At 39.5% G+C, this 24,929-nt stretch overlaps 1 protein-coding gene across 1 annotated transcript in view; it reads left to right on the top strand.

Annotated features, from left to right (window-relative positions):
* Dclk1 (doublecortin like kinase 1) overlaps window positions 1-24,929 on the top strand; it is a 327,731-nt gene that overhangs the window by 276,107 nt on the left and 26,695 nt on the right. Inside the window, exons 12-15 of the mRNA XM_048341504.1 lie at window positions 9,273-9,406; window positions 13,970-14,047; window positions 14,431-14,527; window positions 18,130-18,210. Of these exons, the coding sequence (XP_048197461.1) occupies window positions 9,273-9,406; window positions 13,970-14,047; window positions 14,431-14,527; window positions 18,130-18,210 (390 nt within the window). The remainder of the gene's footprint in view (window positions 1-9,272; window positions 9,407-13,969; window positions 14,048-14,430; window positions 14,528-18,129; window positions 18,211-24,929) is intronic.

A 24,929-nucleotide genomic window follows, 5' to 3' on the forward strand; every position in this document is an offset into this window, starting at 1 on the left:
CAGGAAAAAGCAGTTTCTTAGAGACTGTAGGGGTTAAAGGCTTAGCCCCGTTGTTAGAACTCTTGCCAATGAGAGAAAATGGCAGGTGTGAGTTCTAGTCCCACTCTCAAACCTAAAAAAAGATAGAAAGAAGAGATTTTGCTTGCTGTGGTTAGAAATTTTCCTTTAGAAACTCTCTATGAAGGATTTGTGTCTCCCACTATATGACATGTCTAACTCAAGTTCCTCACTGTGTTCATTGATCATTCTTCTATTTACTGCAAAGGGTGAATGTCACTGTCTGTGTCCTAACTCTTATTCATTTTAATTCACAATTCCTCTAAGCTCACAAGATAATGAACTTCCTGATGTTTAACATCTAAAACTCTTACTCTCAAAGTAAATGCATGAGTAGTGGGATCGTGCACATTGACAGACGAAGTGTCCATCTGAGAATGAGATCTGTCTATGAACAAAACCATACCTAGGTAGATTTGTATTCAGTCCTTTCCATAACAATTCCTCAGGATCCACAAAGGATTCATCCAGAATTTCCTGGCATTACGCAAGTCTGCACTGCTCTAGGCCCAAGTATAGAGTGGTGCAACATTTGCATATAACCTCTATTCTTCCTCATATATACATCATATACATATACATGTATATATCCATATATTTCTATATACATATACCATATATGCATATACATACACATGTACACACATGTGTACACACATGCATACTTGTATGCATACATATCACATCATCTCTAGATAACTTACAATACTTAGTAAAATATTAAGTTCTATGTAACTGGTGTTCAATGCATTGTTTGTAGCCTTGTGACAAGAAAAATGGTATGTACCTGTTTAGTGTAGAAACAGCATTTTTTCTAATCTTTTCTATTTGTGTGTCCAGAACCTCAAGATAATTCAGAAGAAAGTCAAACTATATTGTGAACATGATCCATCACAATGTGCTAATGAGTAGACTGGGGATGGCCCAAAGGAAAAGGGCTAGGGCTCTTCCTCAGCTCTAACATTAGTCTTAACCTACCTCAGCCTTATCTGAGACTTGGAGTTCCACCAGTGAGGATCAAAGAGATCTTTGGCTATATAAAGGTTCTAAAATTGGCCAGTTGAAATTTAATAAGTCATAAACATAAATGCCAACAAAATAAGTAGTTTGGACATAGTCATTTTATTGATGACTACAGAAGAGTAATGACAAGCCCTGGCCTGACTGCAGGAGAAATGAGTATGGGTTAACAGAAAGTCTCAACATGACGATGGGACTTGGTGTGAGTCCCAATGTAACAGGGTTAAATGTATTCACGTGAGCCAGGTTCCAGTGGCTCATGTCTGTAATCCTAGTTACTCAGAAAGCTGAGATCTGAAGATCACAGTTCAAAGCCACCCTGGGCAGGAAATTCCATGAGATTCTTATCTCCTACTAATCATTCCCAAACTGGAAGTAACTCAAAATGGGTAAAGCACTTTCTTTGAGCAAAAAATAATGAAGCACAGTGTCCAGGCCCCAAATTCACCCCAACAGCTGAAAAAAAGGTATTAATATGCCCTCAGCTTTCTTTCCTCTCTTCTTACTGCACATTGCCTATTATAGTGATAACCTGGGCTCAGTCAGGGGGTCTAATCAGATATCCTAAGGTAGAAAGGCTGTCAAGTAGAAGACAGACGGCTTTCCTGTGCTATATTTGATAGGACTAAACTCAGTCTAAAAATAAAATAAATTAATAGGTCAGAGATTTAAAGTTAATATAAGAAAAAAGTTTCTAATAAGTAAATGATCTTTAACCTAGATTAGTTATTATTAGACATGTCCAAGAAGAAACTGAATGATCCATTTCTGATGAATGAGTAAAAAATCTACTCTTTGAATTTGAATGAAAGTTGAAGTTTAAAAAAAGACAAATGACATTATCTTGACACATTATTTGGTGCAATAGTGTGCCAGTTTCATTTGTGTGTGTGTGTGTTTGTGTGTGTACAGGTGCTGTGGTTTGAACTCAAGGCCTTGTCCTCTCACTTGGCTTTTGCTCTCAAGCCTTATGCCCTACCATCTGAACCACACCTAGAGTACTCACTCTGTAGTTTTGTATCTGGTTAATTGAAAGATAGCTCAATTATAGACGGCCAAAGCCTTTTGAAGAAATGCAACTTAAGAGAAATATAAAGGAAATGTGTGTGCATTTGTGTGTGTGTGTGTGTGAGAGAGAGAGAGCGAGAGAGAGAGTGAGAGAGAGCGAGAGAACGTATGAGAGAGAGAGAGAGAGAGCGCTCATCTCAGTATTTTTGGTATGAAACAATCCCAGATCATATTGAAAGCTTAGCTCAGGGCATGAGACAGTTAAAAGGTAAAATCATGTGACAAGCAGCCATTCTGGGTAGTGTTATGGACTCCAACTGTGCTACTTATTAGCGATGTATCATTGGCAAGTTCCTTCCATTCTCTCTATATCAGTTTTCTCATCTGCAAAATGTCAGTAAGGGTAGTTAATGAGCAGGCCTCTGTAAGGGCCATGTAGGACAGTGTACATAGCATCCTCATCTCCCTTCCTGGTGCCTCCTGTGAGCTCAATAAATGACAGTGGCAGTCATTGTTGTGAGGATTATTATGGTATATATCAACAATGGAATGTCCAGCAGACACGTACAAAAATTACATGTGTTTATGCTCATTCACTTGGGAAAACATTTAGGACATAATATGCAATGGAGAAAGAAGAGCAGGAAAGAAAGAGAAAGTTCTAGAAATGCATAGCCTATCACGTGACAATGGTTATTTCTGGATATCAAGACTATGTGTTAGGGAGATCTTTTTGCTTTATAATGATCTGCCATTTTCAGTGTTTCCTGCAGTGACATACAAGACATTATTTGTGTGACAAATAATGTAACTTTTTTTTACATTGCAATGCTATTGAGTTCCCATAGTTTTGGCAAAGTCCTAGGATACAATTCCTCTTAGGATCCGGAATGTGTGTGCTTCAAGTATCAGCATGCAGCTGCATGAAACCCCTTTATAGATAGCTTCATGACTACTTTAAATCAAGGATGAGAATTGAATTTCTTGGAGTTTCCGTTCACTTCATCAGCTTTTCTTCAATTTCCAGTGGTTTTATTTTTCCTTTAATACAATAACTTCTTTTTGATTTATTCCTTTCTGACTTCCAAGGAACTTCTCTTGTCTTTATTATTATCTTTTTATTTCATAAGTGATGGACATCTGGGTATAAAATGTTTTCATTAGTTTTTTTTTCCAGGATGGCTAATTCCAAAGTTTGTGACCATAAAGTACCTTTTTACAAAATATCTCCCTGCTTAGAAAGCATCAAAGATACCATATATTATAGCTGGAGGAAATCAATGTCTTTTTAAACGGACCTCTTATATGCTAAAAGAGCAAATTGACCATTTTTCATGGCTTTGTCAATTTCATGGTTGTTTTGTTCAAGTCTATTTGGTGAAATCTTTTTAATACCTATTGAGCTGATCTGTGAAAGCTATTCATGGTTACTAATTCATTAGCCAGTGTTTCAACAGGGCTACACTTGAATTTTTAGCAACATTGAGAGTTATGTTTTTTCCCCAACACATCTGTTACATTAGTCAACTTTTAGTTCTCGATTATGGAAATCCTTGAAACCATTTGACTGGGCTCAGGTTATCTGTGGATTTTCATATTATTTTATGGCCACCGGCTGCATTTTATGACTATATATTAAATGTTTTATTCTTTCAAGTAACTTTTCCAAATGGTCTCAATTTCCCATCCAGGGGAAATCTGGCATATACACATAACCATTCATCAAGTTACAGTACCCACAAAACCCCAGATTAACACAAAAGATGCAAAAATAAAATAGTTTTTCTTTAAAGAAGGAAGGAAGGAGAGAGAGAGAGAGAAGAAAGAAGAGAGAGAGAGAAAGGATATGCCCCCAAATCTACATCCCTGACCTTTAGTTATATCTCTTCTTGGTAGGACATGCCTTCAGCTTTTAATTGGAATCTTTTTCATAATTGCTGTCATTTAACACATTTAGTCTGTCAAACCATGAGATGTCTTTATAACCATATAATGAACCCTAGAGAAAACTTCTCTGACTGTAGGCATCTGCAATGATCACAAGAGTAGCTTACAAAATATTGACAGTCTTTATGGTAACAGGATACACATGGCAACCCACAATTATGTGTGGCTGCATTCAATTAGTGTTGTACAATTACACAGTTTTATTGCTTAGTTGAAACAGTGAAGGCACTATATAGTGGGTAATTTGCACTAATCCTCATCTCTTTAATAGCCCCAAAGTGTTTAAAATGTGGGGGACCATCTATAGTATTTAAAGGTCCTAGGTTGAACATTAATTGGTGTCTCACATTGTGAACACTTCTTGACTGACAATTATCATACTCCCACTTTATGTGTGGGTCATGGTTTACAGAGGCTTTAAAATACAGCCCAAAGTTCCTTGTCCAAAAGAGCCCACTCAATGAACTAGGCTGTCCAAGTCTATAATGGCAACCTGCTAATGTCCTTTATGAAAATAGCCAGAATGAAGGGAGACACTTGAATTGATGCAAGGCAGAACTGATTCTGAGAGCTGTACCCATCAAAGACTCAGAATTTCGGAATGGGAACTTGTAAGAGGCCTTTCTGATTTTGAATCATAATTAAAAACTTGGTTCAAGGTGAATGGATAGCTAGCATTTAGGAAAACATGTAGCAGAGACGGTTTGGTGAGTGTGTGTATATGTGTGTGTGCGCACAGCATGAGGGTGTGTGCTTGAAACATGTATTGAACAAGCAGCTATGGTCTTTTTAAACCAAAGTTTTGGTTACATTCACAAATGGCTTTGCTTATAGCCCTCTTCAACTGGCTCTGTAAAAGAGAAGGAGAGTGTAGCTGGGGTTGTACCGGTGGTGAGTCCCAGAGGTGGGCAATGTCACTGTAGTCTGCAGGAAAGGGGAATTTCCTAATGGAGGAGAAGGAACCCTGAAATATATTGCTCCCCATCTGTCTCCCAAAGTGTTGACAGAGAAAACTCCAAAGTAGCCTTGTTTCCTTCCCTGCCTGACAAGAAGTGAAACAGATTTTTATACTAGAGGCTTGGCCATTCACTTATCTGCAAAATCCTTTGTTGAATCACTTCTCATGTACTTTTGCTGTGAAATGCTTTCAATTGCATAGAATGTGTGTGTGTGTGTGTGTGTGTGTGTGTGTTTAGTTTGTTTTTGTTTTCTTTTTGTCTGTCTTAAATGTCACTTGGGCCTCTTTATGTTCAAGAAAACCTTACTACCACAGGAGGAGGGGGCTATTTTGCAAATGATTAATGAGGTTAAAAAATTGAACATTAAAATTATAGATTCTAATGGTGGTTTATGCCTTTAATCCTACTACTCAGGAGACTGAGATCTGAAGGATTATGATTCAAGGTCAGCCCAGGCAAAAACATTCCATGAGATTCCATCTCCAAAATAATCAGCAAAAAACCTGGGTTGAAGGCATGGTGCAAATAATAGCGCACCAGCCAAGTAAGCAAGCCAAGCAAGCATGAGATCCAGTGTTCAAACTCAGACACTAGGAAAAAAAAAATGTAGATTCAACCGGGCACCTGAGGCCCATGTCTGTAATCTTAGCTACTTAGGAGGCAGAAAGTAAGAGGATTGCTCAGGCAAAACGTTGGTTCTCACTAACTTTTTGTTCTTGAGAACAACCAATAGCTGGGTACAGTGATACAGGCCTTTCACAGGAGGCTGAGATCAGAAGAGGTTGCAATTCCAGCCTGGAATGGCAGCCTGGTATGGCAGAAGGGTAAATGGAAGAATCACAGTCTAGGACAGCCTAAGCAAAAAGTGAGACTTATCTCAAAAATACCCAGAGCAAAAAGGGTTGAAGGAATGGCTCCAAGTTGTCAAGTATTTGCCTATCAAGTACAAATATATATACATATATACACACATATATATATACAAATATACGTATATATTCATTTATATGTATATTCAACATCTTTAAATTAATGTTTTGATCTTTTAAAAACTAGAACCATTTTGAGTTCATCTGATTTCTTTTTCATTTTAAGTAACATTTTAGTGAGTTTTTAGCTTTTATTTGTTTGGTGGTGCTGTGGATTGAATCCAGGACCTCATGTTTGTTCTTAATTATTGAAACTTTCAACTCTATTGCTCATTCATATTAAATGTGATTAGTACATGGCTATAGTTAGATGGATTCCTAGTAAAACCCAGATGCTCATAAACAAAACCCTTTCTACATGTAAGAGAATTACATGGTCATGTTCAGAACTGTAATGGGACTTAATGACTGGATCCTCCAACATCTGGTTTCGTCAAACTTCTGAATAAAGTTAGGTGATATAGGCATTATGGTTAGATAAAAAGCTACAGAATTCTTATATAAATGAGGTTGCATAGATTAAAATCTGGATAACCTCACAAAGCACACGTCGTGAATGTTTAGACTTAGAAGAACTTCAAAGCAAGAGGTTATTAGTAAGAAAATGAAATGAAGGAGATAAACAATTCTGCTCTATCTGGGAAATAAACTAGACAGACGATTTATTAGATGTTTCCAGCTCACATTTCTGTTCATGAAAAACATGTTTATTATTTAGATGACCAGAATAGCTGGCATAAGAGAACTTCCATTTTGTGATTGCTTTTGCTTGAGAACATGTAGACTGGGAATCATATTGTGTTTTGCAACTTTGAAGACCCAAAGCCCTGATTGAAAGCAGTTTGTCCTAGCCAGGGCTGCACAGCTGCTTCATTAAATAAAAAGGACAGTCTCCGCCCCAGACAATAACAGGACACATGGCTGACATTGCTCTAACAACCCAAGTGTCGGTAGTCACTCAGGTCTCTGGATGCTTGCTCTAGGACAGCCCAAATTTGACCATGATCCAGAACCCTGGGGAAGAAGACTCCAGGTTCTGAGTGCAGACAAGATGTAAAGCAATCATTTCCACCAGGAAAAGACACTGTCTCACTGCGGAGGAGAATTAGGCTGCTTTCCCTTGCCAAAACAGTTGGATTCAAATGGCCATTGCTGATAACTGCAGCTTAGCTGGCCAGACATCTGCACTTTGTGCTGCAGTGGAATGCAAAGTTAATGTACTTTTTCCAAAGGCAGAAGGACACGGCACATGGACCATAGCTGTGCCCCTGCTATGTGGAGATGTGTCTTGCTGTGCAAGAACAGATGATCATCGAATGATAATACAAGAACATGCCAGCCTTTGCTTGCTGGATGAATTATTTTTGATGTACTTAGAAAACGTCACCATTTCCTTGAGGCATCTCCTAAAGATTCCCTGGGCTGGAAATATTAGAATTATAAATGGTTGTGATTTGTTTTTCTTTATCTTATTCATTCTAGGAAAAAGGACTTGACAGGACACCAAATGCCCTTTGATCCTTAGAAATCAATGAAGTTGTTTGGGATACTTTTGGTTTAAGCATTTCCATTTGATTTGATCATAGGTTAGAATTAAGGGAATGTGGGCTGGGGATATGGCCTAGTGGCAAGAGTGCCTGCCTCGTATACATGAGGCCCTGGGTTCGATTCCCCAGCACCACATATACAGAAACTGGCCAGAAGTGGCGCTGTGGCTCAAGTGGCAGAGTGCTAGCCTTGAGTAAAAAGAAGCCAGGGACAATGCTCAGGCCATGAGTCCAAGCCCCAGGACTGGCCAAAAAAAAAAAAAAAGAATTAAGGGAATGTAAATACTTGCCTGAGTCCCAAGTGTTCTTGTTTTGATTTGTTGGGTGAGAGATTGGAAACTTTTACTACCTTAATAAGGAAACCTGGACTGCATGCTGACTCAGCACCTGATAAATCTTTCCAAATTGCCACAGGTGAAATGAAATGTTAATATCCCTTTCAATTATTAATAAAAAACTGTAAATAGATCTTGATGGAAACACACAGTCTAATGTGTGTGTAGGCATTTTTGTTCATTTTCTTTTTTATAACAATTACTTATTTATTGTCAAAGTGATGTACAGAGGGGTTACAGTTTCATATGTTAGGCCATGGGTACATTTTTTATTCTATTTGTTACCTCCTCCCTCATCCCCCCCTCCCTGCTCCCCCTTTTCCTTCTCCCCCCCCATGAGTTGTTCAGTTGGTTTACACCAAATGGTTTTGCAAGTATTGCTTTTGGAATTGTCTTTTTATCCTTTGTCTCTCGATTTTGATATTGCCTTTTACTTCCCTAGTTCTAATACCAGTATATACAGTATCCAGAGTACTCAGATGAGATACAGTGATAGAGCAAGTACAACCACAGGAAGGGGATACAAGAGGATCATCAAGAAGAAGCTACGGTTTCACATGGCTCAATCCTAATTCTCAACATTAATGGACTTCATTCTCCAATTATATTACTTTTTGTTCCTTTTCTAAAGTACTTCATGTTTAAAACTTCTTGATACTGAAATGAAGTAATTATTTTAATAAATTATATTTTATGACACTTCATATTTCTAAGTTCCATGTTATTGAGTACATCAGTTTTAATTGGAGGGATAAAATCAAATACAGACAAGGAAAAGGGAAATATTTATTCACAAGCCTACCACTCAGAGATAGATACATCAGTGGTGTATCATTTCAAATACTTGTTCTTGCACACACTTTTTTCCTTTTAATGGACAATTTCTACAAACCAATCTGACAAATGCTATCCTCACTTCCCAATTTTAATTCATTCCAGTCATACTCCTACATTGCCATTTTAATTATCCTGCACATCATATTATATGAAGGATGGTTCACTTAGCAAATTTTATTGATGTTTTTGTTTGCTTGCTTGCGTGTGTGTGTGTGTGTGTGTGTGTGTGTGTGTGTGTGTCTACAAGGGGCTTGAACTAAGGGCCTGAGCACTGTCTCCTTAGCTTTTTTGCTCAAAGCTGGCATTCTACCACTTGTCACAGCTTCACTCGGTGGGTAATTGGAGATAGGAATTGTGCAGATTTTCTTCCCCAGGCTAGCTTCTAACTTTGATCTCTAGATCTCAACCTCTTGAGTAGCTAGGATTATAGACATGAGCCACCAGTGCCTAGCTTTTTGCTGTGTTTTGAAGTAATGTAAAGGAAGATGTTCTTGTGCTTGTATACTTACATTTTTGCCTAATGCTTTTGACTCTGTGGATGTTAAATTGAAACCACAGTGTTCCCCATTTCTGCAGAGAAAAGTTCTGAAATATTGGTTTGATGGCAGTTGTGGTTTTTTGCTTTGATTTTAGGTTTATGAACACCAGGATGGAAGTAAATCACTGAAGCTGGGTGACTTTGGACTGGCCACCATTGTCGATGGCCCCCTGTACACCGTGTGCGGCACCCCAACATATGTGGCTCCAGAGATCATTGCTGAAACTGGGTAAATGCTCCACCTGTATTTCAAAAGAACCGTGCAGCTCCAAGAACAAAAAACATAGTACTGTGCTCTTGCGCCTACACAAAAATTCATTAGATTTAATGGGTTTCCTCCTTCTCTCTCTCACTCCCGCTCTTGCTCTTTCTCTCTCTCTTTCTTTCTTTCTCTTACATAGGGTCCATTTCCTCTGTTTTCTCCATCAAGTTACCAAATACTGCAATCCCCCTTAAGGTTTCTTTGGTCTTTTTTTTTTTTTTTTGCCAGTCCTGGGCCTTGAACTCAGGGCCTGAGCACTATCCCCTGGCTTCTTTTTGCTCAAGGCTAGCACTCTGCCACTTGAGCCACAGTGCCACTTCTGGCCATTTTCTATATATGTGGTGCTGGGGAGTCAAGCCAGCTATCCATTGATTGGGGATTCTGCTTCCTGACTTGGTTGTAGAGGTGGTTTGGCTTTCTGTGTCCTACAACAGCTCATGGACTACCCATTTTCTATATATGTGGTGCTGAGAAATCAAACCCAGGGCTTCATGTGTACGAGGCAAGCACTCTTGCCACTAGGCTATATTCCCAGCTCCCTATTTGGTTTGTTGTGAAAAGTAGAAGTTTAAAAAAAAGATATCAACTACAGAGTTAAATACATTGTGACTCACAGAGAAAACATACATCAATGGTAATTAACTTCCTTTTGGAGATAAGAGATGCAGATACTGCTGTATGCCGTGATCCTAGTCTCCTGTAGTAATTTCCTCCAGCCTCCCTTATCCTGCCTTGATCCCATTTTGATCCTCTTGGCGATCCATCAATTTTCTCTGAAGTACAAACACCCTTAGGCGTGAGAGGGCTCTTAGCTCTCTAATGGTTTCTGTGTACAGAATAAATTAAATGAAATTTTCTACCCTACAATGTGGGGAGCAATGTAGTGGGATAACCTGTTACTTACTAAGGAGTTACCATCTGCCAAGTCTTAAATTCATTCCCTTAAATCTTTCTTTTCCTGTAAATAATCTTATTTCCACTTTGCACCTAGATACAATGAGGCTCTCCAGGGGGTGAGCAAAGTCACCTATAAACTCATGACTTAATAGCTGAGTTAATATTTGCACTTAGGTTAGCCAAGACAGTCTTTGTCCACGAAGAGCTATTTCTTATTTAGAGCCATAGTCAACATTGTGAAATGCTATTCTTCAGTAGAAGAAATGGGAAGGAGAGAGAGTCCCACTGTCTTTTCATTAACAATTCCAACCTAGACCTAGGCCCATATGGCAGTCTCTATTATAACCAATTGGAGATAGGTTTTCTCCTTGAACCGTACACCCAAAGAGCAGAAAGATAGAAAGCATGAGAAGTGAACCCCAACTGGGAAATCTCTCGGGTAAAATAAGAGGTAATAGGGATTGTTTTTATTCTCAAGTTTGAGTGATTCCAAAGCCAACATAGTACCTTGCCTGACTTCACTTAAATGTCACAGCTCTGCATCTCTGTGATTGCTTCCAGGTCATGCCCTGGTGGTCTGCTGGGAAGAGTATGCTGGGGGAAGAAAGAGGATTTGGCTAGGCTCTTATTTTTTTAATTTTAGTATTGATGATGATGATGATAACGACGAAGACAATGATGATGATGGTCTTTAAGTTGTTGTACAAAGGGATTTCAGTTCATGTCAGTTCAGTTCCTGAATACAATCTATCTTGCTCATGGGCACTTGAAGAACTTGGATGGGGTCCAGCTCTGTCACTGACTCAATATGCAGACTTGAACCAAATTACTCACATCCTGGACATCAGTTTTCTCTTCTATAAAATCGATGATACTTGTCTTGCTCCAGACTAATATAATGCATGTTAATGCTTTATCAACTAGAAAATGATTTTGAAGTAATTGCTATTTCTAAAATGGAGACATTAGTCTCTAAGACTCATCATTAACTCACAGTTACTATGACCATAACACATCTTCTTTTTTTTTCTTGTTTTTGGTGCCAGTACCATGGCTTGAATTCAGGGAACCTAGAGTTTCACGCTGTTCCTCTGCTTGCTTGCTCATGGCTGGCGCTCTACCATTTGAGCCATGCCTCAAGTCTGACATTTTTGCTGATTAATTGGAGATGGAGTCTCTTGGACTTTTCTGCCTGGGCCAGCTTTGAACCACAATCCTCCATGGCTCAGTCTCCTGAGACCTTACTCAGTTTACAGGTGTGAGCCACCAGCACCCTAACAACAAGCCTTTTAAAATAAAACTCCTGTCTGACTGATATTTAGTTACAAGCCCATGCTTTCATTGTTTTGTTTTTCTTTTAACTTACCTGTATTGCTGCAGGCTTTGTTGTTGAGTGGCTTTAATGTCTTCACAACACAACACCTAGGGAAGTTTATTTTTATTTCTCTACATAGTACATTTTCCTTTGGAAAACAAGACCTGTGGAGAGTTCCTCCCATAAAGTTGGGTCAGCCTAACATACGTATTTCCAGAGAACTAGCACATGCAGCATTAACTATAAGGGATGGCAAATTTAAAAAACTGGACCCTCTCTTATGAAACTCAAGCCATTTCAAAATACTTTGGTTTCTATGTGGGTGCTTTAGATAGTCTTTTTTTTCCAGTTAATTTTTTATTATCAAACTGATGTACAGAGAGGTTACAGTTTCATACCTTAGGCATTGGATACATTTCTTATACTGTTTGTTACCTCCTCCCTCATTCGCCCTCCCCCCTCCCCCTTTCCCTTCTCCCCCCCATGAGTTGTACAGTTCATTTACACCAAACAGTTTTGCAAGTATTGCTTTTGTAGTTGTTTGTCTTTTTTTTTACCCTGTGTCTCTTTTTTTTTTTTTTTTTTTTTTGGCCAGTCCTGGGGCTTGGACTCAGGGCCTGAGCACTGTCCCTGGCTTCCTTTTTGCTCAAGGCCAGCACTCTGGCACTTGAGCCACAGCACCACTTCTGGCCATTTCCTGTATATGTGGTGCTGGGGAATCGAACCCAGGGCCTCATGTATATGAAGCAGGCACTCTTGCCACTAGGCCATATCCTCAGCCCCACCCTGTGTCTCTTGATTTTGCTATTCCCTTTCAATTTCCTAGTTCTAATACCAGTATACACAGTTTCCAATATACTCAGATAAGATATAGAGATAGTGTAGGTACAACCACAGGAAGGGGATACAAGAAGATCATCAATAATAGAAGCTACAGTTACACCTAGCACATTGAAAGTAGTTACAACAGTGATATAACAATCGTTTCCAATAAACAGAAAGCCCACAGATTGGGAGAAGATCTTTACTGGCCTTACAACAGACAAAGGCCTCATATCTAAAATATATGCAAAACTAAAAAGTTACATTCCATGGGCTGGGAATATGGCCTAATGGCAAGAGTGCTTGCCTCCTACATATGAAGCTCTCGTTCGATTCCCAGCACCACATATATGGAAAACGGCCAGAAGGGGCGCTGTGGCTCAGGTGGCAGAGTGCTAGCCTTGAGCGGAAAGAAGCCATGGAGGGTGCTCAGGCCCTGAGTCCAAGGCCCAGGACTGGCCACAAAAAAAAAAAAAAAAATTACATTCCTCCAAAACAAAACCGCAAAGAACCAATAGCCCCCTCATCAAGGGGGCTAAAGACTTAAAAAGAGACTTCTCTGATGAGGAAATTAGAATGGTCAAGAGACATATGAAAAAGTGCTCTACATCACTGGCCATAAAATAAATGCAAATTAAAACAACATTGAGATTCCATCTCACCCCAGTAAGAATGTCCTCTATCAAGAGAATTAACAATAACAAATGCTGGAGGGGATGTGGCCAAAAGGGAACCCTACTTCATTGTTGATGGGAATGTAAACTGGTTCAGCCACTCTGGCAAGTGATATGGAGATTCCTCAGAAGGCTAAACATAGAGCTCCCCTATGACCCAGCAGCCCCACTTTTGGCTATCTATCCAAAAGACCACAAACAAAATCACACTAAAGCCACCAGCACAACAATGTTCATCGCAGCACAATTTGTCATAGCTAGAATCTGGAACCAACCCAGATGCCCCTCAGTAGACAAATGGATCAGGAAAATGTGGTACATATACACAATGGAATTTTATGCTTCTATCAGAAAGAATGACATTGCCCCATTTGTAAGGAAATGGAAGGACTTGGAAAAAATTATACTAAGTGAAGTGAGCCAGACCCAAAGAAACATGGACTCTATGGTCTCCCTTATAGGGAATAATTAGCAGAGATTTAGGCAAATCATAGAAGAGGATCACAAGAGCCCAATAGCTATACCCTTATGAACACATAAGATGATGCTAAGTGAAATGAACTCCATGTTATAGATATTCTTTTAAACATTATTCTTACCTTTAACTCTATTTAGATGGTTTTGTGTTATTTACTAAGGGTTTTTTTTGTTGTTGTTGCTTGTGTGTTAGTCATTTAGGGTTTTTGTTTGTTTACTAAGTTGGTTTGTTGGTTGAATAGTTTTAATTTTTTTTTTTTTGCCATAGGGGAGTCTTCTCATTCAGCATGCCCTGCAATTAGCCCTCACTGTCTTTGCTAACTCTAATATCACTTGTTTTTCCAGATATGGGCTGAAGGTGGATATCTGGGCAGCTGGAGTCATCACTTACATCCTGCTCTGTGGTTTCCCTCCATTTCGTGGGTATGGACAGCAAGCTCTTATTCAGCATTTCTCTAGTCTCAGAATATCCAGTGGCCCTTCCTTCTCACACAAAAGAACTGGTGACAGAAAGAGAACATATTATCTTCTTTCTTTCCATGTTGTGTATGCTAATGTGTATGCCTTCCAAAGTTCTTCCTCTTTTCATTTAAAAATTCTTTCTTCAGAGGAAAAAAACAGTTGTACTTTTCAATAGCGTTTAAATAGTTGAAAAGTTAGCATTTTTCAATAGTTTAAAAAACTTTTAAAACACATTTTGCACACTTATAAGGAAAAAGAAAGGTTCCAGAGCTTTAAATGAGAAGAAATATCAGGCCCGATCTGAGATTTCAGTGCTGTTCTTTCCTTGCCATTCATCTACACAGAAGTGGCGATGACCAGGAGGTGCTGTTTGATCAGATCTTGATGGGGCAAGTGGACTTTCCTTCTCCATACTGGGACAATGTTTCTGATTCTGCAAAGGTAGGTTTCCAGCGCCTTCTTCCCTATAGCCTAGAATTGTTGATTCCCAGTAAATATGTGCAGAGAATAGTGATGTCATAAATAGAGATTTGGCTATACACTGTAGATGTTATGTCCAAGATTGGACAGACATTGAGCTATCACAACAAGTTACACCAATAGGTGATTGAGGGCTTGTACCTTCAAATGGCTTCATATGTGCTCCACCTTTGCAAGGCTTAAACCCATTCAGATTTCTTCATGACATAATACTGTGTCTCTTGCAGGCACATATTATATATATATATGTGTGTGTGTGTGTGTGTGTGTGTGTGATATATATACACATGTATATATGTATACATATGATATATATGATATATATCATATACATATAATAAATATACATATATATATTTCCTACCTCCCTCTCTGTATGTGTGTGTATGTAGTTGTAAGGTTTGAACTCAAGGTTTCCTCTTGCTCAGACAGGTGCTCTACCTTTGAACATGTCTCTAGTCCCATTTTGCACTTTTTTGTGTGTCAGTCCTGGGGCTTGAACTCAGGGTCTTGGTATTGTTTCTGAGCTTTTTTCCCCCCTCAAATCTAGCACTCTAAACCAGCTAGCACTTAAGCCAGCGCACTTTAGGTTGTTTTGTTTTGTTTTGGTGGTTGTTTATTGGAGAGAAGAGTGTCATGGACTTTCCCACCTGGGCTGGTTTCAAACCACTATCCTTTGGTGTCAGGCTCATGATTGTAGGTCTGAGCCCCCAGCGCCTGGCTCTGCACCAGTTTTTGCTGTGGGGGATACATCTTGATTCCTTCCAGGATGCACAACTGAACCACGATTCTACTATTTTAACTTCCTGCTACAGTTGGACAACAGGTGTCCACTACCATGCCCTGCTTCTTTTGTTGAATTTGAGTATCATCAGTCTCATGGACTTTTCCATTGGGGCTAGTCTAGGACCTCAATCCTCCCAATTTCAGTCTCCTGTACAGCCAGGATGACAGTCCCATGCCATCACATACCATGCCATTACATACCACTTCCTCACACTACTCGCATTACCCTGTTTCCAACTGCAGCTCATAAACCATGCCTAACTTGCTTCATTCTCCTTGTCTGCTTTGCTATGTCCAACTGAAATACTATATAACTACTTATTTGTATTTGCTTACCTATAGAGATAAATAGACACACATGACTAGTAGGTTAGGTAGTTTTCTTCCAAACTCTGTCCTCCATGATGTGAATTTTGTGAAAGGAAGGATGTTTATGTATTATGTTTGTTGCTATGGCATCAATGTCTACATCAAGACTGGCTCTTAACTAGTGACCAGTGTGCACCCAGTAAATGAGTAATATGTGAATAAGTCAAACATGCAAATAAGCAAAAGGAAGAAAGCTCAGCCCCAACATAGTTTGAGATGATCAAATTACAAAAGCTCTATGGGGAAGCCATAATTTATGTTTAACCTTGAAGACTAACTGGAGTTACAGTTAGGAGGGAATAGGAAAAATGAATTCCAGTGCCACTAAACTAAAAGATGAACTTCTGAGAGGGATTAATGGTAGTGTTGGTTGCACAAACAATGTGAACATACTGAGTATCACTAAATAGACACTTAAAAATTAGTAAAGTGGTGATTTTATGTTCATTTTAACATATTTTTAAAATAGTAGGTCAACGTCTAAACAAAACTATGAAATTTTTGCACTGAGATGGTTAACCTTGCAGAACAAAAGTAAAATCTTTTAATTAATTAAATTTATTCAGATTGAATATCCTTATTTTAAAAATCAAAAGTACTGTAAAATCAGAAACTTTCTGAGTGCCAACATGATGTCATAACTGGAAAATTCTACTACTGACTCTGTGATGCATCTTAGCCAAAACGTACTAGGCATGCTAAAATTTTGTGTGAAATTAGCTTTAGTCTATGTGTATAAAGGGTATGTGAAATGCAAAGTAACCTTGTGTTTAGATTTGGGTGCCATCCTCAAGGTATTTTATGATTGTAGAAATAAATAGTTCAATATCCAAAAAATAATCGGAATTACTTTTGCCTCTAAAGATTTTGAGTAAAGGACACTTGACTTGTATCATTTTTCCAAGTACTGACTTACATTTTTGGACAATTTGGTATCAAAGAATCATCTTTTGGTAATTCAATTTGTAGGGCTTTCATTGTCCTTAATATGAGCTTGTTGTCCTAATTATGTTATCCTAAATATGACCTGACGACTTTGCATACAGAAAATGATGCAAGTCTCTCATTTCCTCAACTTCCTACAGGTGCCAGGAAAATGTAGGGAAGTGACACATGTTTCATAGGAAAGGTCTAAGGTGAAAAGTGCTGAGATGATGTATGTTCAGGGCTGGGTGAAACATTCTCACCTTTCATTAGGCTCTTCAGTAATGTGTCCAGTGCTTAAGAACTCTATAACCTGAAATCTCAAAGTCATTGACATCGCTCAAATCCCCAAAGTACCTGGCAAAAAACACCACTCCTAGTCTGGAAAGTTTACTTCAACTTGTTTGGCTATGAAAGAGGTTTTGCATAGCCCAGTGATGTAGCTCTGTGGTAGAGTGAATGTGTTCAATCACCAGCATACCCCAGAAAGTTCTCCACTTTTACTGGATAGATAGTAACACTTGTGTCCTTTTTTACTCTCTTCTTTCAAAACTGAATATGTTGGCCAGATATTGGGAGAAAATAGATTCATTGTTCCTTTCATCTGCTAGGTGAAAATTTTAATTGAAGTATTTTTGCCATGCTACTTCCAATAAAATGAATTCAGGAATCAGGCTTTGAATTGCACCCTCTTTCTAGTCAAAAAAGAATAATGAATTTTTTAACATGTAGGACTTATTTCTTCTCTTTTATGTATTTTAATTAAACACATGAGTACTAATTTCATTTTATTTTTCTATCAACTACAAGCTATACATTTATAAATCCAATAGCTCAACTTTAAAAAAAATGGTTGTAAAGGTGAGGTACAGAGGGGCTACAGTTATATAAGTCAGGTATTGAGTACATTTCTTATTGAACAGTGTCACCCCCTTCCTCATTTTTCTCTCCGTTTTTTTCTCCCTTTCCTCTCCCGCAAAGTTGTATAATTCATTTCCAACATAGTATCCAATGAGTATCACTGCTGGATTAGTTCACCCTTTATCCTCCCATTTCTGTGCTTCACCTTCCCCTCTCCAAATCAGATAAACTTACATACAAGACAAAAAGTATAGAAATCAAAAACAGTGACAAAAGGGGAAAACAGAAAGAAAGAAAAAAGAATCTCCAAAAGTAAAATAAAAAACGTCTTGTTTCCATTTCTTAGAGTTCATTTCAGTAAGCATTCTTTACATGCTCATGGGCACATAGCTACTGAGCCCTTGTGATCCTCTCCTAAGAATATCCTCCTTTGATCTCACTATGTGAATGTTTAGAGTCCTGTTTAATTTTATAATGTCAAGTACTCACAGGTAGGTGGAATTGACAGTTAAGAGCAGATTTTCCAAGTGCTTTTCCAATGTAAAAGAGAAGGCCTGTATTTGTGAACAATCAGCTTTTCATCTTCAAAGTCAAATAAATGGAGTCTAATTTTCACTTTGCAGGAGCTTATCACCATGATGCTGTTGGTCAATGTGGATCAGCGATTTTCAGCTGTGCAGGTCCTTGAGCATCCCTGGGTTAATGTAAGTAGCTAAGTAACTTACTCCCTTTTCCTATACTGGCTCCTAACATTCCTTTCAAAACTTGTTTGCGGGCTGGGAATGTGGCCTAGTGGCAAGAGTGCTTGCCTCAAAACTTGTTTGCCAGTTACCTAATGATACCACCTCCTTTTTTGTGTGTATGTTTGCCCATACGAGGTCTTGAGCTAGGGCAGGGTATTGTACCTTTAGTAAGAGTCTCCAGGCTTGTTTGGAACCATGGTCCTCAGATCTCAACCTCCTGAGTAGCTAGGATTACAAATGTGAGCCACCAGTTTCAGGCCTAGTAGCTCCTTTATAAAGTGCTGTGCTTGACTGTGTACCATCTATTAGATGTGCTGAGTCAGTTATGAGATCCTATACTTGTTCAGTGAGGGCATCTGATTCCAGCGGACCTGCCTTCCAGCTGGGAGGCACCTGAGCTCCTTTTCCTCCCACCTTACAACCTGCTTTCCCCGGTTCTGATTAGAGCTGTATAATCATCAGTAAGGCAGAGCACATTGTCTGAGCCTGTCTTGCTTTTATGTCATTTCAGCCAGAAGTACAAGTAGCCCAAAGGTTTCTACATGGCCATTGGAGCACTCCAGTTCAGCATTTCTCATACTCCCCAAGCAACCAGAGATCTCCTTTAATGCAAATTCACATATGGGAGGCTTGAGGCTGAGCATTTCTAAGCTCCCAGGTGTAGCCTCCCTTCAAGGGTCTAATGATATTCCTTTAGCAATGAAAGAATTTTCTAGAACAGTAATTGTGGTTTATTTCTCTCTCTCTCTCTCTCTCTCTCTCTCTCTCTCTCTCTGTATGTGTGTGTGTGTGTGTGTGTGTGTGTGTGTGTGCACGCATGCTGATACTAGGGCTTGAACTAAGGGCTTGGGTGATATCTCTTAGCTTTTTCACTTACGGCTGGTGCTCTACCACTTGAGCCACATCTCCACTTCTGACTTTATGGTGGTTAACTGACAACAATGTCTCATGAACTTTCCTATCCAGGCTGGCTTTGAACACAAATCTTCATATCTCAGCCTCCTGAGTGGCTAGGATTACAGGTGTGAGCCATCAGTGTCCCTCCTGGGATTTTTGTTGTTGTTGCTGGTCACTGGGCTTCAACTCCATGCTCCTGAGGTCTTTCTTCTCAAGGCGAGTGCTCTATCATTTAGAGCCACAGATCTATTTCTGGTTTTCTTGTGGTTAATTGGAGATAATAGTCTCACAGAGTTTCCTGCCCAGGCTGGCTTTGAACTACAATCCTCAAATCTCAGCCTCCTGAGTAGCTAGGATTACAGACATGAGCCACCAACACCCAGCCTGAGTCATTATTTCCTATCTTTCTGCAACTGATTAATAAGATTTTTTTTTTTTTTGGCCAGTCCTGGGCCTTGGACTCAGGGCCTGAGCACTGTCCCTGGCTTCTCTTTGCTCAAGGCTAGCACTCTGCCACTTGAGCCACAGTGCCACTTCTGGCCATTTTCTGTATATGTGGTGCTGGGGAATCGAACCCAGGGCTTCATGTATACGAGGCAAGCACTCTTGTCACTAGGCCATATCCCCAGCCCATTTTATTGAGCCTTTAGAAAAGACCTTTGCTTTTTGGGTTTTTTTTTGTTTTTTTGCTTTTTTGTTTTTTGCCAGTCCTGGGCCTTGGACTCAGGGCCTGAGCATTGTCCCTGGCTTCTTTTTTTTTTTTTTTTTTTTTTTTTTGCTCAAGGCTAGCACTCTGCCACTTGAGCCACAGCACCACTTCTGGCCATTTTCTATATATGTGGTGCTGGGGAATTGAACCCAGGGCTTCATGTATATGAGGCAAGTGCTCTTGCCACTAGGCCATATTCCCAGCCCCTGATTAATAAGATTTTTGATGAATAATAACAGTTAATACTTGTAGAGTGCTTAAATTTGGGATTCTGTTACATTACTTTAATCACATCATAGGCATGGACTGATTGATTATATTCTACCAAATTTAAAACTTTCAAATCTAATTACTATCATAATCCCCACTGACAGATAAGGAAGAGCCATAGTTAGGTTAAAGGGTTTTTACAGAAAGCAGACACAGATTTGAATTTAGTAACAGACTTGGAGCCAGGGTCCTGGTGGCTACCACCTGTAATCCTAGCTACTCAGGAAGATGAGATCTGAGGATCCCAGTTTGGAGCCAGCTCAGGTAGGAGAGTCCAGGAGATTCTATCTCCAATGAATCCACAAAAAGCTGGCAGTGGAGCTGTGGCTCAAATAGTAGAGCACTAGCCTTGTGCCAAAAGCTGAGAACGGGAAGCCTGAGGTCAAGCTACAATCCTATCAGAGAAAAAAATTAAAGAAACATACACGGGCCTAAAAATGGACAGTTATAATGAAAGCATTAGTTTGTTGATACGTTTTACCAGACTCCTATTGCACTGGAAGATCTGAATAGCCCATCCAATGTTTTCTTCACTTTGGTGAGTAGTCAAGTGGTTTCTTTCCAAAATGATTAGAAGGATCAAAGATCGCTGAAAGCCCAGTCAACAGGTGAAGGAATTATATAGGAGGTAACAAGAGCTTGGGGTCATAGCCATGCCACTTGATGGCCATGAGTTTAGGTTCTAGTACTTTCCACATCAGAGAGTGCCTTCCTCGGCCACTACCAGGTGATATTTACCTGAGAGGAGACTGTAGGTGGCGATAGTTGTGTAGAAATGTACAGCTAAGGCTTGCATCTTTTCATATAAAGAGTGTCCTTCTCGGTGTACGGATGTGCAAAGATCCTTATAGACCTTGGGTTAAACGTGGGCTGGGCAATTCATGGCCAGGGTTTGTCACCTCAAGACTTAGCAACCTTTGCACTTACCTCAGGGTATTTGACCAAAGTTATCCTTCTCTCTAAAATGGCAACAATGAGGAAGCACCATAATTTGAGGTTAGCAACAAGCCCAGAGGATCGACAAGGCAGGTGTCATGGTTCCCATTGCAGAGACAAGGAAACTGAGACTGTGGAGAGTGATTTGCCCAAAGTAGCCACACTTGCAATTGAGCCAGAATTTGCAGCCATGTATTCTTACTCTAAGCTCAAAGGCTTTGGAGTCCTGTGCAGCAGAGTTTCTGTTTTTGTGTATTATAAAATACACAAACTGTTGAAAGGGGAACAATATTGAAATTTGACTCATTATAAAGATTGTAACAGAAAGCAACCTTGGCAAACCAACTGACTCAGGACATCAGGACATGATGCCTTTCCTTTAGATGTGCTGGAGGAAAGAGCCGCAATGCAGCTGCAGGCTCTCCTGATGGCAGCTGTTGATTCTAACTGGTCTACCATAGGCCAATGAAAGGCCAATGGCCGACAGCAATATCCAAACAAGATGATCTCAAGGAATACACAGGGACATTTGAATTTGAAATGTAGCCTTTAAAAGGCTTATCAGGAATCATAGAGGAAAGAGATTCATAGATGACAAATAGCCAGTTTCAATGCATAAATACACTTTATTTTCCTGCCAGACCCACCCTCTAGAAGCAATCAGGTGGTTGCAGATGTTGAGCTGGGCTAGCTCAATGAGACTTAGTGGGGTGGGTGCCATGGAAGGTTTCCTGGAGGAGAGACTAGGGCTCAGGAGTGTGGGAAGGTGATGTCCAGCAGGACTAGTGGCAGTGAGATGTATGTGGGTGTTTTCTGGAAGATAACTTTGTGAATGTGAGCAAATGCGTCTGTAGACATAAGTATCTACGAGGCTTTGGAGAAAACAAAAGCAAAAACAAAAACCATGATCCCTTAGTTTGGCTCCAAACAAAATAGTGCTTTATTGATCAAAATCCCCAACTCAGCTGGGAAAATTAAAATGAGGAGGCCTCTGGCTGTTACCTTCGAGAACCTAGCCTGCTTATTTTCCTAGGGCAGCATGATCCTGTTTCAGCAGTAACTCTCTTCCTCCTCAGCTCCATGCACCCCATTGTCGGGCAGGGTCCCACTTGCTGGAGATCAGGTCCCCTTGTTCTCTGCAACTTCCCACCCATCATCTCACTTTTCCCACATGGATTTTCTACATTTCCTAAGGGCAAGGAGGACATTTGAGGGATCCTCTGCAAAATACAAACATTTTTAAAGTTATCTTTTACAGGTTTCAAACAAACTATATTATGGTTGCTTTTTTTTTTTTGACGGAGGGAGGAGGGGACTGGGCTTACTAGACTGGTGTGACACTGCTCAATATTTGGGGGTTGGGGGCTAAAGTTGAAATTACTCATTTTCCTTCTTTAAAATTTTTATTACTGGGACTGGGACTATGGTTTAGTGGTAGAGTGCTTGCCTAGCATGCATGAAGCCCTAGGTTTGGTTCCTCAGTACCACATAAAGAGGGGGAAAAAAAGCCAGAAGTGGTGCTGTGGCTCAAGTGGTAGAGTACTAGCCTCGAGCACAAAGAGGCTCAGGGACAGCACCCAGGCCCTGAGTTCAAGCCCTGGGACAGGCCAAGACAAAAAAATTATTACTGTGTAGAAATTGTACAAAGTGAATGTTTTTTCATTGTTGTATATCTATTTAATTTAAATATATTTAATTTCATTTGGTCCTATTCACCCCCTTTCTTATTTTTTCCTTTCTTGTTTGTTTGTTTGTGCCAGTATTAGAGCTTGAATTCAAAGCCTCAAAATCTGGCATAGCTTTTTTGCTCAAAGCAAGTGCTATACCACTTGAGCCATACCTCTACTTTGGGCTTTTTGCTTGTTAATTAGAGATAAAAGTCTCACAAACTTTTCTGCTCCATCTGGATTCAATTCATTATCCTCAGATCTCAGCTCTTTGAATAGCTAGGATTATAGGTGTGGGCCAGATTTTCTTAACTTTCTTTTTATCTCTCTCCTGTACTCTTGTACATTGCTTTGTTTTTTACTTCCTTGCAAAGAATTTTTTTTTTTTTTTTTTTTTTTGGCCAGTCCTGGGGCTTGGACTCAGGGCCTGAGCACTGTCCCTGGCTTCTTCTTACTCAAGGCTAGCACTCTGCCATTTGAGCCACAGCGCCACTTCAGGCCATTTTCTGTATATGTGGTGCTGGGGAATCGAACCCAGGGCCTCATGTATACGAGGCAAGCACTCTTGCCACTAGGCCATATCCCCAGCCCGTTGCAAAGCATTTTAATGTATTTAATTATGAGCTTTTCATACACACACATATACATACATACATACATACATACTTCAGTCACCTTCCCCCTTCCCTTCTTTTGCCATCCCACCTTCCACTAACACTTCCTCTTCCTCGGAGCCTCCCCTTTAGTTCCAGTCATTGTCTTTAGAGCTAGATTCCACATATGGGAAAAACCATGTAGTATCTGTTTATCTAAGCTTTAACAAAATTTTCTTCTAATTTAGTGTAGGAAGTATTCATTTCAGCTTGAAATTATTTCTGTGATAGCGAGCTAATTTTCTTTGTCTCAAAATGATACATTTAAAATGGTGTGCTTTCACAACCAGCATTTAGTATTTGTTAAGCTCGCTGATTGCAACATACAAAAGAATTAGACATCAATGTAAATAAATTTCAGGATTTAAAAGGATATCCACTTTCTAAGACATTTTGCATTTGGGAATCAAATTACATCTGATCACCAGAAAAGGACATTCCCTGAGGGGAAGAAAAGTAATAATAATTATGTGAACCCTAAGGAAGTGGGTAGACATTGCTTCCTGTGTTCTCATTAGTGCTAATTTTCCTATTGCTTCTAAGATGACCTTTCCACCTGGCAGACTTGGAAGTGAAAAGGCAGCCTCTTATGAAACAGAAAACAGAGTAGAAGGGCAATAGAATCAAAAATTGGAGTCTGAAAAAGTCACTTGTTTTAACCTTGCTCTAGGAGCTTCCTGTGAACTCTCATTTATTTTTAAAACACTACAAATCTCACCCTGCTCTTCAGCATCCTTGGCCAGGAAGGATAAGCAATGGACAGCTCATTTGCTGGTGCCAATGAGGCAGATGAGCTACAGGCATCATTAATATGCAACCAAGTACATGGGACAGGAATAGAGAGATTCTAGCCCACCCTCATCCCCACTAACCCGAGCAAGTCATTTCACTCCCTAGAACCTTTCATGAAAAGGAAAAAATAAGATCAACTTCGGCGGTGATGATGAGGATAGAGAGGGGATCATATACCTAAATATGGCCTGAGGACAATCTTAAGCCCTAGCACCTCGTAAGTACTTAGTAAATATATGCTGGATTTGAGTCTGAGCAAGAAAATTACCCTATCATCTGTTGGTACTTATTCATGAAATGTAAATTATGAGTGGGATTGGTATATGGTACATGATTTAAGAGAAAACTCCTCACCCCCAAGAGACTATCTTAATGCCGCTATTATATGGAGGCAATGTGCATCATCAGCTGTTACTTCCCTCTGTTACTTTCTGTAATATAGCTGTATACTTATCCTAGACAAATTTCTTCACCTTATTATCCATCTAATAGAGAACCGTAGGACTTAGGCACAAATACTGTAAAACTAAAAGAAGCAATAATGTATCTTGATCTACCAGGATTTTGGGTGAAGGATGAATTACTTTCTGCTAAATTAAGCTTTAGTGATTAATAAATGTAGTTTGATGAAATGTTCACAAACAATAGACATTCTCAAATCAAAATTTCTTATTCAAGTCAAATTGCAATCACTATCATATTATTATCAGATATACTGCTTTACTTGCATTTTTTGTAATGGAAATATTGAACCAC

This window comes from Perognathus longimembris, chromosome 3, assembly GCF_023159225.1.
Source record: "Perognathus longimembris pacificus isolate PPM17 chromosome 3, ASM2315922v1, whole genome shotgun sequence".
Classification (NCBI taxonomy): Eukaryota; Metazoa; Chordata; class Mammalia; order Rodentia; family Heteromyidae; genus Perognathus; species Perognathus longimembris.